At 39.9% G+C, this 15,560-nt stretch overlaps 2 protein-coding genes across 3 annotated transcripts; both read left to right on the top strand.

Annotated features, from left to right (window-relative positions):
• The first annotated feature begins 885 nt into the window (after nucleotides 1–885).
• Nucleotides 886–6,027, top strand: thap12b (THAP domain containing 12b). Of its 2 annotated transcripts, XM_084064968.1 has the most exons (6): nucleotides 886–1,197; nucleotides 2,400–2,520; nucleotides 2,627–2,734; nucleotides 2,856–2,892; nucleotides 3,257–5,106; nucleotides 5,137–6,027. In XM_084064968.1, the coding sequence occupies exons 1-6, from the start codon at nucleotides 1,109–1,111 to the stop codon at nucleotides 5,188–5,190; spliced, it is 2,259 nt and encodes a 752-aa protein (XP_083921094.1). In that variant the 5' UTR covers nucleotides 886–1,108; the 3' UTR covers nucleotides 5,191–6,027. The 2 variants fall into 2 exon arrangements, with proteins under 2 accessions (XP_083921094.1, XP_083921093.1); XM_084064967.1 differs by having other exon boundaries at nucleotides 3,257–6,027.
• Nucleotides 6,028–7,088: 1,061 nt separating this feature from the next.
• Nucleotides 7,089–13,941, top strand: map6b (microtubule-associated protein 6b). Its single transcript, XM_084064167.1, has 3 exons — nucleotides 7,089–7,925; nucleotides 11,016–11,235; nucleotides 13,584–13,941. The coding sequence occupies exons 1-3, from the start codon at nucleotides 7,189–7,191 to the stop codon at nucleotides 13,788–13,790; spliced, it is 1,164 nt and encodes a 387-aa protein (XP_083920293.1). The 5' UTR covers nucleotides 7,089–7,188; the 3' UTR covers nucleotides 13,791–13,941.
• The last annotated feature ends 1,619 nt before the right edge of the window (nucleotides 13,942–15,560 follow it).

Below are 15,560 nucleotides of genomic sequence, written 5' to 3'. Positions count from 1 at the left end.
AACTTCTACTCCACTATGAGGCAAATATTGTACTTTTACTCCACTACAATGATTTGAAAACTTTAGTTACTAGTTACTTTGTAGATTTGTATTATCATTACAAAACATACATTCCAGCATTTTAAAATATTTGAAAACTTGTGAAATTAGACATTCTGCATTAAATCCGTGTATCTTGCGTTCAGTCAATATCCGTTTTACATTCCCAAAATAACGCAAGATACACGGATTAACTTAAATATAAAAATGTGAGTACTTTTAGTTTTTCCACTGCATGACGCATATTCGTTTCAACATTTTGTATCGTGCCTGATCGTTAACGAAAACCGAAGTAAGAAGCGACACTTAAATCCAACTAGTCCCACGACCTGGCTACGGTGCAACGGCCAAACCAACCAGTGGGAGGCAGTGCTGTGCTACAATAACTACGAACTGGCCGGAAATGTACAAGACGAAGAAAATACAAAGTCGGTAGCAGCGTTGCCATATCTGCTTATTATAAGAAAATGTGGGCTGTTTGTTCTGCAAAGTTGCTTGTAAATATTGGTAGTTGCGGGTTGCAGTTTTTTGGGCTCTTTTAAAGTGTAGTTGCGTATTTGGGCTTGTTGTTTAAACCAGTGGTTCTCAAACATTTTCATGTCAAGGTCCAATGACCCCCAAATTAATATGTATTTGTCTGCATACCCCCATATGAAAATATTTTATACCAGGGATACACGATTTGTGTTAAACAGTTTTTTTCTATTGTCCACATTTTTCTCATTTTCTTTAATATCGTTTTGAAAATAGCAGATCTACCTAAAGTGCTTCTTTTGGGCTTATTTTCCTAGACCTTGTTGCTTGTTTCTCTCGCAAAACCTGGCAACACTGGTCAGTAGAGGTTTTTGAATCCATCCAAGCTACACTTGTTACATGTTCACAATTGTTAGCTGTAATAGTATTCATTCAGTATCTACAAAGAACTCACAACTGGAGCACAGCACTAGAAACTAAATAGTCTGAAATTCCTCAGCAAGGCTCGCGTTACAGGTAGCGTTATTGCAGTTTGCGTGGCATATTATTCGCTAAAAGTTAGCTAGCAGGGCTAGCAGCGTTAGCACGGTGGATAATGCCCAATTTTTGCGCGGCTCCCAACTGCACCAGGAAGAGTACACAGTCTGATCTGGCGTTCTTTAGGTTTCCTAGAGACCCGGAACGGTAAGTCTGATTGTATTTGTTTATACATATTATGATGATGTGTATAAGCATGGGTGGAACAAGTTAACTGTGGGCTATTCCATTGGTTCTTAACCTGTGGGTCGGCATCCCCAGGGGGGTCCCCACATGACTGAAGTGGCAAATTAAGGACTTTTAAGACCTTTATTACCTAGAAAGAAAAGAAAAAGGAGCATTTCTGCATCAAAAGTAATCAATCAACTATACTAGAAAAACTGTTCTAATATTGGCCAAATTGTCGAATAATATAAGAAAGAGACAAACATGAAGAAAAAACCCTATCTGCAAGTTCACAACGCCTCGCGTGAGCTTGTAGATCTGCTATTTTCACAATATTTATCTGTGGAACCGAGTCAAACTAAATGTCATGCCTCAACTCCTACACTTCCAAGTGCCTGTCAGGGTGGGGGGTCCCCAGTTAATTATTTTTTTTTGGGGGGGGGTCCCCAGCTCAATTATGATTATTTTGTGGGGTCACAGCCTTAAAAGGTTGAGAACCACTGAGCTATTCTATTATTTACACATAACTTTTATTTCAGTAAGATATACAGCCCTAGAATGGCTGATATTACATATTCATTGCTTATAACACAGACAGCCTAACCACTTATCTGTGGTTCTATGTGGGCAGCCAATCTAAGACTAGAAGATCCATGGCTACTGGTTAGGACAAAACAGCCCGAGAAAACTGTCTTTCTGAATGACACAATGTATTTCATGGTACACCTTTTAGGTGGTGTCAGATCTGACTCAGATTTAGGTTGATATTTTCCCTCCTTTAGTCTATCAAGGTCAATACCAATGAATGTGTTTCAAGCTTGTTTGCCACTACAACTTGTGTTTAAATATCATATTTGACACTACAGTGCTAAATGTAATAAAACATCTCCAATTAAATTTGACCTTAGACACACTAATAAGTCTTGGATAGTTTGGTTATTAATGGGAACCAGTTCCATGGTTGTTGAGGCCCATCTCTACTACAACCACTGTGACTTGTTCTCTTTATGTTAATTTTGTTCCATAATCATGCAATGTTAATGTGTTCCTGACAGGAATGCACTTTTAAAATCAGTACATGAACAGACTGAGTGATGGTTGTGAATAGTTACTCTTATTTCTATTGTTGCATCCTTTCACTATCTGTCAGTGCTTCAGTTTCTGTTCTGTGTTTTATAATGCAGATGCCGACTTTGGGTAGAGAACTGTCGCAGGGCAGATCTAGAGACAAAAACCTCAGACCAATTGAACAAGCACTACAGATTGTGTGCCAAACACTTTGACCCAGCAATGGTGTGCAAAACCGTAAGTAGCCTATCTTGTGTTATTGCAGTGAAAACCCTTACTCAATGAGCCATGACTTTCCAAATTAATAATTTTCTCAAGTGAGCTTATGTGACTTTTTCCCCAGAGCCCCTACAGGACCGTTTTGAAGGATACAGCTATTCCAACTATATTTGACTTGACAAGCCACCTCAAAAATCCTCATACTCGACATCGCAAGCGGATTAAAGAATTGGTATAACAATGTCAATTCTTAAGGCTGTTTGAAAATCAACTAATACTTTCAAACCATTGTTTTGTGTATTTTTGTGTCTATTTCTCCTCAAAATAAGTATTATTTATTTTGTTCTTAATAGACTGAAGAGGATATACGGAAAATCAAAGAAAGGAGATGTAAGTAAATTGTTTTGGTTTCTTTTATGGCTTTAATGTAATTTATTGTTGCAGTACATACAAAAGCAAATATCACAGAGTTGACATACAGTACAATTAAACACTTTGGCATTTATCCATATATCCATATAAATACACTTTAAGTCGCTATATCCAGAGCGACTTAAAGTGTGAGATTAGAGTAAATGGCATGAACCCTATAGCTCCTGGGCAACATTCATGTAAATGTTACAATGTCATATTTATATATGGTATATATTTACGCATTTTCTTGTGTGTGTGTGTGTGTATATATTACACACACATACATATTTTTAATATATGAACTTAAATCAAATGATATCTTCCTGCCTCTCATCTACAGTAGCATCTTCTATTGAACAGTTGATTTCAAAAAAAGATACAGTTGAGGAGGACAGCAACAAAGACAATGAGCCACAGCTGTCTCCAGACGAGAGGGGGTTCCGTGAGTACTTGAGGTCCTTATTTGAAGTTGTTGCCATGCTGGGAAAGCAGAACATCCCACTGGCTACTGACAAGCTACAAGAAGCTAAAAAAGACTGCAGTAACTTCCAGGCCCTGCTAGAATACCGCATGAATGCTGGCGATGTGGCCTTGAGTAAGCGTTTTGGGGCATCAGCTGTGAACACAGAGTGCCTCTCCATGGAACAGCAGAGCCAGCTCCTGGACATCTTTGAGAACACTGTGAGAGAAGAGATACTCATGGAGGCAAGAGAGAGTCGCTTCTTCTCTCTAGTCACAGGAGACCTGGTTGAATTTTCCAATGAGAAAAATCTGCCTCTGTTTTTGCGCTTTGTGGATCAGCGCAACATGCTTAGGGAGGAGTTTCTGGACTTTGTTCCATTCTGTGGTGATGAGCCTTCTCTAGTGGAGAGACTAGAAGCCCAACTGACTGAACGTTGGGGCCTGAGCATGGAGGACTGTCGTGGGCAAGCTCACCAGGCCACTGGGACCTCAACCATCAAAATGAAAGCAGTGGCAGCAATCTTGATGGAGAAGTATCCGTTGGCACTGCACATGCCTTGCTCCTCTCCCGCACTAAACGTCCACCTGGCCAACAGTCTACCTTTCCCCAGTGTCCAGATTGTCATGGCAACCTTGAGAAAGATTGATAGTTTCTTTAGCGACCCTTCTACTCGGGGAGAATTAGAGAAGGCTATCTCGACTAATTACCAAGGGAGTGAAGAGAAAGAAACCAAGTTAAAAGAAGTCTGTGGCTCACACTGGACACAACAGCACAACGTATTTGATTTGATGGTGGATATGCTGGAGGCCCTAGTGCAAAGCATGGATAGCATCCGGGACAATGAGGACGGAAAGTTCAGTGATACACTTACAGCAGATGCCTACTCAATAATAGAGATACTGGCTGACTTTGAGATTATTGTCAGTATAGTCATTTTAAAAAATGCCTTGTCTTTCACCAGAGCTTTTGGCAAGAATCTCCAAGGAGAAACGCTTGATGTGTTTTTTGCTGCCAATACCCTAACTGCTGTGCTGCATTCCCTCAATGAGGTCATTGATAACATTGATGTCTACCATGAATTCTGGTATGAGGAGGCTGTGAATTTGGCTACTGCAATGGGGGTTCCTGTGACAGTACCTCGGCTGTTCCTTCGGAAACAGCGTGCAGCTGATGTCGGGGAGGTCCACCCAGAGGCATACTTCAAAGAATATGTGACTGTCCCTGTGATCCGAGGAGTAATCCAGGAGGTGGAGGACATATTCTCAGAGACCAACCTTAAAGCCCTCAAATGCCTGTCCTTGGTCCCTGCCGTAATGGGTCAGATGAAGTTTAACACCTCTGAGGAAAACTATGCAGAAGTTTACCGCAATGACCTTCCCACCCCAGACACACTCCCAGCAGAACTTCACTGCTGGAGGATCAAGTGGAAGCACAGAGGCAAGGAGGTGCGTTTGCCCACTACCATCCATGAGACCCTCCAGCTATCAGATGTTAAGTTCTTCCCCAATGTGAATTCATTCCTCAAAGTTCTCTCCACCCTGCCCGTACTGAAGATGGAGGACAACGACCTTGAGAGGGCAGGTGAACGGCTGCAAACCTACCTTTACAGCACACCTGTCAAGCATCGGTGCAAGAGTCTGGCCGTGCTTAATGTTAATGGCCATGTCAAGCATGACTTTGATGTCATGGTGGACAAATACTGCAGACTTTACCCTGAAGATGACGAGGCTGAGGCTGAGGCTGAGGCTGAGGCTGAGGCTGAAGTTGAAATTGAAGTGGAAGCCAATACCAAGGCTGAGCCCATGGAGTAAGTTGTGGTGACATCATTTGACATTGACTAAGATTAAGCTTGATGACTTAGCGCGACACAATCGAGTTGAAAAGCTATGATGTTGTTCATAAACGTTCCTACCCTCTTCAATGTTTTTGCAGCTATTGTTGCCCAAAAAAGAAAAAAAAGTGTGTGCATTTTTCTATCCATTTCATCACGTAATCAATTCATTATTCTGTTTTTTCTTGCAAAGAATTCACAACACAATGAGATTTTAGGGTTCCAAGTGGAACTCTGCTCTGTTTTACTTTCACCATAAGTCTCCTTCATGTTTCTTATATATATATACACAGGTAGGTTACAACATAATTGGTTGCATTTTAACATGGACTAATAGGATGATTAAGTATTGTCAGATGTAAAGCAGGAATATAAGCGATATTTGTATCCAGTATCTGAAGACTGAAAAGCAAAGAAAAATCCAAACAAATAACCTTGATAATAGATGTGAAATATTTGTTTGTAATTTATAGTTTTGTTCACATCTAATTTTACAGTGAAGGTAGATCACAGTGCATATTGGACGTTAAAGCATTGGTAGTATAGAGACTAGAGGACTTAACATGCAATATAATTTTGATGCACAACAGAACTTGGAAAAGAGGGGAGTGAATATTTTTTGATTAACTGGTTTGTTCTCAGACTTAACAGTGTTTCAGATGTAGATAGTTATCCTGTCGAGGCCTATAATGTTGCTATGATTTGTATAAAAGTATTTTATATGACGTTATGTTTCTGCATTATTTTTTTAAGTAGTCTAGCTTTTCTTATAATACAAGATACTTGTTCTTGGTGTGTTAATAAAATCATCAATGTCTGTGTTGTGTTTAATTTACATTAATGTAAGGCACACGGTGGACAGTCCAGGCCCAGGTAGGTAGGTGTGTGGTGGTAATGCATTGTATTCTCTACAAGGCAGAGTGAACAGTTGCTTTTAGATTAATCAGCATTATGCCATCATACAATTGTATTCTGGGAAGGAAGCCCGATATTGAAATTTATTTTACTGCTAATGCTAAGCTGCTAAACAATAGCCATAACCTTATGTCAGTTTCCATTTACGAGTTTTCATAGGTGTGGACAAAAAATTGTTTTCCACCCATTCACTGTCAGTTCTCTTTAGACTTATCAGCCTCTGTTGAAACATGATTATGTATTCCATTATAGCAGTTGTGTATTTTTAATGACCTTGTGTTTTTTACAGTGATGATGGAATGTAGAACAGCTTAATCTGAATTAAGAAGCTGTTATATTCTGTATCTCCATAATAGTAGGCTACTAGTCTACATCTAATACTGAAGTGCACACTTAAACCCCAACATCTGTATTGTGGGGGAAACTTTCACTGAAAATTGCAGATCGACAAGCTTATGAGCTTGTTGGTCGGCTATTTTCAGCGAAAGCTTTCCCCACAAAAACAGAAAGGATACTAGTATTGAACCCTGGGTGACTCCGGCTACTCATATCGGAATTAAGTGGTTAAATTGAAGAATTAAGACAAAACCTTTTTAAAATAAAGAGTCGTGGCTAATGAGGGGTTAAGAATGTGTCGTCCCTCTGCTGGCCAGACAGATGGTGATGGATACAGGTGATAGTTCACCATACAGACAGACTCACACCACCCTGATGGGCATCTGGAGGCATCACTAAAGTGGGTGGGGTCGGTTTGATGCGCAACTCGCAAGCAATGTAGGGTAGGCTACTCCACCCACCGAACCCCAAAGTCCATTTAAACTTCAACAATAGCTGGTAGCCTACTTGGTAAGAACACAACGTGCCGGATTCTACCTCATTCCTGGCAAAGATCAGTGCGGTCAATCTTAAAATAGCGAACAGCCCTGAGTGGTCAGACATTGAGTGGTGGTTGCAGCTTGCAGAAGTCTTCGTCTCGTGTGAGTAGCGCATTCTATTTAGCACATCATCACCGGGATACGTTTCACTATTAGGCTATTCGACTGCATTAGCTCCCCCGATAATAATGGCATGGCCGTGCATTACGCGTGCTTGCTGCATCAACCGTTACTGGAGTGAGTTGGACAAAGGGGACATCGCGGTGCCTTTGGTTTTCACAAGATACTCAGATGCGACCGAAGGGCAGCATCTCTCCGCCCAGCCTCAATTCCACCAGAAGAGGACCGGCCCCATTGCCATAGAAACCCAGCTTCATCCCGGCGAGCAGGAGCCGAAGGCACCGCCCGCCGCGGGTAGTGCCGCAGCAGGCGGAGATGCAGGATCTGCGTCCGTCATGCGCCAAGACTTCAAGGCGTGGAAAGTGCGCCCCGAGCCCAGTTGCAAGCCGAGGAATGAATACCAACGCTCGGCGGCGCCTTTCAACAACGTGACCCAGTATCAGAAGGATTACAAACCATGGCCTATTCCGAAAAAGGGAGATCACCCCTGGATCCCCAAGCCCAGCCCCACTACCACCACCACCACTACCTCCTCCAGTACCAAGCTGGAACAACATGCCCCTGCTGCCGAGGCCGACAGTGGCGTGGAGAAGAGTGAAATTGAGGAGAAGGTCCAAGAGAAAGTAAAAGAGAGAGAGATTGTAGTAAAAACGCCTAAGAAAGATCAGGCCGTAGATGGAAAGATGTGTGAAAAGACGGAGGAGCCGTTGTTGCCGGCAGATGTCAGTGTGGAGAGGAAAGGCAGAGCAGCTGCAGACGCCGTGAACAAACAGATAAAGGATGTTTCGACCGTCAGCAGCTACAGGTAAGTAGGCCTACAGCAGTGGTGGAAATAGTACTCAAATGTTTTACTTTAGTAAAAGTATCAATGCTGCAATGTAGAAATACTTTGTTACAATTAATTAAAAGTCCGGAATTCAATTTTACTTGAGTAAAAATACAAAATTATTGGTATCAAAATGCACTTAAAGTACCAAAAGTAGAAAGTACTCGTTATGCAAAATGTCCCTTTTCACAATTTTTCAAATGTATCAAAATCTTTTGCAAATTGCAGATCAACAAGCTCACAATGCGTAGTATCGCGATACATTGTGAGCTTGTAGATCGGCTATTTTCAAATGGCCTAAATGAATATAGGGCTGAAGTGGTTACTGTATGTTTTGTAATAATAATCAAAATCTACAAAGTAACTTAAGTTTTCAAACAATTGTAGTGGAGTAAAAGACAAGTACAATATTTGCTTCTGAGTAGTGGAGTGGAAGAAAAAGAAAATTGGACATACTCCAGTAAAGTAAAAATACCTCAAAATTGTATTTAAGTTCAGTACTTGAGTAAATGTTCTTAGTTACTTTACACCACTGAAGTACAGTACCGTACAGTACTAGGGCTAGGCAAGCCTGGTTGTGGGATTGAAAGTCATTCCACCCATGCAGGCAGGAGAATAGCACAATTACCTATACGATTATGTCATGGGTAGCCCTACTCCTACTTTGTTGTAATATATGTTTACTGCTTTATTAAAGCAAATTAAATCAGCCTCATATGTAGGCCTGTATGAATTAGGCTACACATGGCCATAGTTGAGTAATTATTTCGCATAACATGCCTATTACTATAGAGGACAGTTTAATATGCTCACTAACTATCAGAGATAACTACAAGTGTTAAACGGTTTCGTTTATAGCATTTCAGAAATACCACATTTTAAATGGAAGGCAAGCCACAGTTTACTGGAGCTGAGAAGATAAAATATTCACTTGAATTAACACAATTTCTCCTGTCACTTACTGTATTTTGGTAGTGCATTATTCATCATTGAAATGTAGATAAAGATCAGTTAAGAATTAGTCATAGATCAATGCTGAATTATTGATTCCCCTGTTTTATCACCCAGTGTTTTGCTAAACAAGATCAATAGCCATTAGCCAATGAAAAAGTCAGCCCTGTAAATAAATGTAGCCTGTCTCTAACATTCTTTGAATGGTTATCTATTGTCTTGGTTAAAGTAAAAGAACAAAGGTATGAAATAAAATGAATTGTGTTACCCTCACTCTGTCTCTCCTCTTTGAAGGGGGAATATTATTGAATATCAGCTTTCACATAATTCAGATCTTATGCCCTTAGACTGTTTGGACTGGCTATATAGCATTAATCGGTAGCTATACCTCCCAAACCCAGAATATGGAACATCTCTCTGAAAATAATAAACAATGTTTGTATAGCACTTTTCAGAGCAGTTATAAAGTACAATATTTACTAAAAAGACATTACACTAACAACAACAAATATGTACATTGAAAAAAGCTCTAAGAGACAGGCAAATACAAGAATAACAAATGCAAAAAGACAGATGCAAGTTCTCAGGGACATTGGACTACATGCTATGAGTCTGGAAGACAAACACACCTTCGATGTTTAGCAGATTTTGGAATGGATAGAAGCACCCTGCCACAAGATTCCAGCTTAGCAAGAGTTTCAAAGAGATGTCGATGGGGCTAGCCCACGATCAGCCTAAAAGTAATCAATATTAATTTCTCAATTATCAAGAAACCAGTGTATAGCAGTTAAAATAAGGGTAACTTGACCCGCATGAGACCTTGATTTGATTTGGTAATGGCACATAAAAACAAAACAGAGACCTCAGGATATATACACATAAAGCACCACTAAAGTAAAATGAAGCATGTGTTCTAGTATCTCTGGAATACAGCCTCAAATGACCACTATACAATACATATACTGTTCAAGTCCTGTAGACCAGAATACAGCACACCTCTGGCGTTTACATGTTAAGGAGGTACGAAAACTATAATGTACCCTGCAATTTAATTTAGGATAAGCATATCTGTATTGGGAAATCATCTGTACGTTTTTTGTTAAAATGTTAAAGCACTATATTCTGACAGTAATCATTGCTATAGACTGTTTGTTCAGTCACAGGGGTCTCTCCAGCTCTTTAATAAACAGAAAATAAAATTTCAGGCTAGGCATGGCAGTTTAATCTGGATAGGAGGACATTTCAATGTAAAGTATGATTTGAACATGCACGGCACATCATTATCAGACCTACAGTATCAGATGTATCCTTGTTTATGCTCAAAATGATTGGATATACTGGTTTTGAAGCAATTTGTAGCAATTGTAGAAACATTAGACCTTAATGGTTGAATGTCCAAGCATGTTCTAATCATGGATCCAAATATTTTATTTTTTATTACATTTTGGAAAAAAACGCCAATTATACATCAAGGTGCCCGCTCTTCCTTAGTGCCCACTCTCCCTGTTACCATTTAGGGACATTAGTAGGTAGAACTGATGTTAGTGAAAAGTGAGATACAAGAAATCATTAAGTCCGATACCATTTCTGGTATCTCATTGTTATATGTGGCAATATATTAGATTATAATCTAATAATATCATTTGTTCCAGTTTCATTTAGCAAAGGTTTAACTGGCATCAGACCTAGTGTAAATTCATCAAAGGCATTTCAATTTTCAAAAGGTCAAATGGAGGGCCCAGTGATATAACTGTTTTGCAGTTGAGCTACACAGTAATGCAGCTGAAAATGAGTGAATATTAAATTATTTGGCCAGTAGCTCTCTTGTTTGAAGACCTAGTTCCATCAAATTAACAGGGCTATAACTATTGTATAGAGACAGAGGTCAAATTCTTTACTTGCTTTCACAATGCTGTATCACCGAGAGTTAGGTTCACTGCACAGTACACACACACTATAACTGTTACTATTACAATACATTTGAATTGAACATTTGCATTTTACTGACCTAATTAAATACAGAATACTCCTGAGAGCGTGTTGACATGATAGCTGAGCTGAGCTTTATTTTTCATTTCTTTCCATGGATGTTAAACTGCTGTTTATCATTGCTCTTAGGAATGAATTCAAGGCATACAAGGATGTAAAGCCAGTAAAGCCTATTAAAGCCCCATCTCAGTACCAACCCCCTGTTAAGGATACCAGCCTAGAAACCAGCACCTACAGTGCCGCGTACAAGGGTGAGCAGGCCAAGGTGTGCCCCGCTGACAATAAGGTGGTGGACCGCAGACGGATACGCAGCCTCTACAATGAGCCCAGCGGCAAGGAGACCACCAAGGTGAGAGAACCTCAGCAGCATACAGATCGCTGTCATAAGAATGTAATGAGTCTTGCTGCGTCATATTTCCGTGTCGTTATAGCCTTTAACACCTCAACACCATGAGTTTTAAACTGTGTACAGTGAATAAAATCAGCGTAATGTATTGTATTAAACAAAAACTATAAATATAGTGTTAGTTTTAGCCTTACTGATTAAAATAAGCTGGAATTGTTTTCTTTTGTGGTAGGCCCACTGTGGCAATAACCAAAATTGAAGTAGTAATAAGTAACTGTTTAACAAAAAACCCTGCTATAAATATATTAAATATCGAAACTATAAATTACCTATTTAAATTCAACTTCAACGTCAATTAAAACCACTCACAGCATGTTTCTAATTTTTTTGCAATTTGTTTTAATGAAATAAATACATACTGAGTGATTTCATTATGATAGATATTATCATTATCCAGAAACATCCAATGTTTGGTGTGTAGGCTAGCCAGTAACAATTACCAATGAGAATAAATAACTGAACAACTACATACAAATAAGGACAAATAAATACAGCAAACAATATTAGTTAGCCTTCTCAGTAATCAGGTTCTTAGTTTTAAAGTCCTATAGAAAGATCCCTCCGGGAACACAACAGCTAGCATTTATATATATGTTACAGGGAAATTGGCATTCCAGGGAAATTGAAAAAGGAGCGCTCGTTTTCACCGCCTCAAAACGCTCCTTTTTCAATTTCCCTGGAATGCCAATTTCCCTGTGACATATATTCCGTGTGTGTATATAGATAGATAGATAGATAGATAAATTAAAGGAGGCCTGACCTGTATTTGAAGATATTAAGATAGGCTAATATTTCCACATGCATGTCTGTCTCAGTAGTAGGTTACATGTGTGTCTGCATGCAGTGTGTTTAAAAGGACACTCCCTCTCTCACTCTTGTAGGACTTCTCAGAGACTGAGAACAGCTCTGTTCTAAATCTGCTGTAGTCAGGTGTGTTGTCTATTTCTTATAGAAGGCATGGTTGGTTCTGAGGTTGGCCTCAGATTGACCAACAGACACATCCAGATGTATGCACACACACACACACGCACACAAGCACGCATACACACACACACACACACACACACACACACACACACACACACACACAAGCGCATTTATAGATGCAGAATGCACTAGTAGAGACCAGAGGTCACATTATTGTTAATGTACAGCTGCTAGTGATGATTCTTCTGCCAAACTATCAGCCACTTCCTCACAGTTTGCTCACCTCCCTGCCTCCACCACCCCTCTGTTGGGGTCAATAACTGATCATGTATCTGCTGTGGACATGTCCAAGTGCATGGATGGATGGGTGGATTAACAGAGAGATGGAAGGATGGATGGATGGATCGGGAGACATTTAAAGCACAAGGATCAAAGCAATGTGCAACTATTGCATTGCAATAGATTTCAAAGTAGTCTTCTTTCCACCTTTTGATTAATATACCTTTGATGGCAGTTCATCTTTAATTGTAAAAGTGTCACACATGGCCTGTCACCAAGGACGAAACCGTTGTCAGTTCTTACAGTGTAAGAACTACTGGTTGACTGTTACCAAATACACCATTCTATGGCATAAAGCAGTGGTGTGTTCTACCGTGTTACGCTATATACGTAGTTTGACCTGCAGAAAAAAATCGTAGCCAAGCGTAGCCATCCAGAAACTGTCCGAGGAAGCGTATTGATACGCAGGAGGAGGGGCTGGGTGCAGCAAGAATGTAAACTTCAGTTCAAATAGCCTTTTTCATGTGATAATGTGGCGTCTGAGGTGCAGGCTTATGTGTGGCTATTGTCTTGAGGTGATAATGACCGCTGGCCGCTGGAGTTTCGAAGTAATTCACACATTAACTACTTAACAGTAGAGCGGTTATTTCATTCGGCGACCACGCGTGCGTACATACACGCACATGTGCACGTGCACGTGCCGTGCGTGTGGGAGGGAATAATTATATTATGCCCTCCGAAAAAACCTAGAACACACCACTGGCATAAATGTCTAACTGCATATACTAACAGAGCATATCATTTCTGTTTTTAGAAAATGCGTTTTAAGTAGAGAATTATGCATGAATCACAAATATATAAAACAAGGCACGAAAGCACACAATGTGCTGTTTTATTTTCATTACACTAACCACATAGTGCAAATATCACCAATGTAATGTGGTGACATTTGTCTGCCATTAATCTTTGGTAACAGGATAAAGAGGGTATGTATTGCATGCACAAAATAAAGCTTTGACATAATATGTCTGTGCTTTGGTTTCTCTAGTAGTTAAATTAACTTATTTGGTTCTACTCTCCCTCAGGTCGACAAGCCTGTATCTCGCACCAAAACAAAAAAGACACCGACCACAACTAGCAAAATGGTGAAAAAAGCCAAAGAGAAGCAGATCGCTAGCTCCCAAACAGCCAAGAAGAAACCTTCCACAAGCACTGCAGAACCCAAGCCAGAGGGTGGCGTCACAAAGAAGAGCAAAGAAATAAGCAACAGACTGGCTGAGGCAAAGCAGTAAAAAGATACATCTCTGTGTTTTGTTCTTTATTTGTGGAACAAAAGGCCGCTTCAAGAACAAAACCTTTCTCTTCTGTCTATCTTTTTTGTTGCATTTTAATTTACTGTTTAAATGTGGTGCCCGCTGATATTGAGCGTTTGGTTTCATGCAAATTTCTACATAGTATTCTCACTATAAGCTATTGTGTTTGTGTATGTGCGGGCTTACTCGTGTGTGCATGCGTGAGTGTGTCAGGGAGTGGGAGTGGGAGTATATGTGTTATTGTGCACATGCGGTGACTTTCTCTACATTGAACACCTATTTTGCTTATTTTGCACTTGTTCATTATTATATATCAGTTAATTCTGAAGCCAACCTAAAAAAGAAAGAATCTCAGAGCCATCGGTACACATGAGCTATGTCTATAAGAAAGGGCATTCTTACCTTATTTTTCTGGATATCCCAGAATCCAGACCAAACAAAAACTCAATTCAACTCATCTTTAATGTAATGATTGTAAACAGTAACAAAGGCTCTCCTTTTCAATCTCTGAGACCGAACTTGGTTTCTCAAAGATATTAAATCTGCATTAATGTTGCATTTCCCGGTTACAGTGCCTCTGCCGTATGGTCCTGGTTTTCATTTCATCGTATTGGATGATATCTGGTTTCATCCGTTTGGTTGCTAGGAAACCAACTGAACTGTAATATAATTGCTACGGCTTGCATGCAAGGCCCCATGTTTGGTTGAGTAATAGCCAAAGCTTGTAAATTAAGTCAATCAAGAACATGATATGTTCTGGACATTTCCCAATCTGATGCATGTGTAGAGATAGACTTATGTCACATCAGAAATCAAACAAACAAGTAGACATTCACAAATAAGTAAACATGTAGTGTAGTGGCTGTATTAAATCAACCCACCAGCAATATGGTTCTACCCACTGTCTCTAGTAATCTGAACTGGGAATCACTGTCCGCTTTCTACTACTTAACTTAATTTAACATGCATACACTACTGTTTTTACAGTGACAGATGAGTCTTTTGTGACATAGTACCCCATTAGTTGTGCTAAATAAGAAAATAATTATGCACAGGCCTATGATATAGAAATAGGAGAACCTACTGTATTTACTCAATCACCTTCACTTTGAATGGGCATATAAGCCAATGTATTGTAAGACCAGGAGTGGGCCAGGACTTGAAGTTCTTAAAATGCTGCTGTTCAAAAATGCTGAAATCACATTTATTCACCGTGTTTTCACTTATATCAGCCTTCTTTTTTACGGCTGTCCACACTGTCCTGTAACACATTAATGTTGGCAGCCCAACTAGCTGTGAGTGAGTGCACAGTCTAGTTATAGTAGGCTATTAGTCTTGTATACTTCCTGTCTTTGCTAAGCTGCGTGTGCGTGTGCGTGTGCGTGTGCGTGTGCGTGTGCGTGTGCGTGTGTGTGTGTGTGTGTGTGCAAGGGGATGTGAGTATTTGGTTACTGACCTTAGCAGCCTGCTGCCTACACTAGCATCCATTCTGGTCAAGTTACTAGAAGTGCTGCTGAGCATGCCGACACCCTGGTGCTATATCTCTCATCTATGCTGTCTGTTTCTGGATTGTGTGGGGTTGTTCGACTGAGTGAAATGACAGAATGTTTATGTCATTATACTGCTACAAATGCATTGTGATTTTGTGCTTGTATTCTAAGCTTGCTGGGTGAAATGATTATTAAAATGACAAAAGAGAATCATCTGTTGTGACTTCTTGAACTCTTGGCTTTAGACATTTAGACATTG

Source organism: Gymnoscopelus microlampas (genome assembly GCF_963454915.1).
Source record: "Gymnoscopelus microlampas genome assembly, chromosome: 8".
Lineage (NCBI taxonomy): Eukaryota > Metazoa > Chordata > Actinopteri > Myctophiformes > Myctophidae > Gymnoscopelus > Gymnoscopelus microlampas.
Note: the sequence above shows the minus strand (reverse complement) of the source record. Positions and strands in the feature narration are given on the sequence as shown.

What these genes read in the sequence shown, in the direction of transcription:
- thap12b (XM_084064967.1), top strand. Translation starts at nt 1,109, where the DNA reads ATGCCCAATTTTTGCGCGGCTCCCAACTGCACCAGGAAGAGTACACAG. An exon ending in TTTCCTAGAGACCCGGAACG is followed by an intron (nt 1,198 to 2,399) that starts GTAAGTCTGATT and finishes TTTATAATGCAG; the next exon opens with ATGCCGACTTTGGGTAGAGA. An exon ending in CAGCAATGGTGTGCAAAACC is followed by an intron (nt 2,521 to 2,626) that starts GTAAGTAGCCTA and finishes CTTTTTCCCCAG; the next exon opens with AGCCCCTACAGGACCGTTTT.
- map6b (XM_084064167.1), top strand. Translation starts at nt 7,189, where the DNA reads ATGGCATGGCCGTGCATTACGCGTGCTTGCTGCATCAACCGTTACTGG. An exon ending in TCGACCGTCAGCAGCTACAG is followed by an intron (nt 7,926 to 11,015) that starts GTAAGTAGGCCT and finishes CATTGCTCTTAG; the next exon opens with GAATGAATTCAAGGCATACA. An exon ending in GCGGCAAGGAGACCACCAAG is followed by an intron (nt 11,236 to 13,583) that starts GTGAGAGAACCT and finishes ACTCTCCCTCAG; the next exon opens with GTCGACAAGCCTGTATCTCG.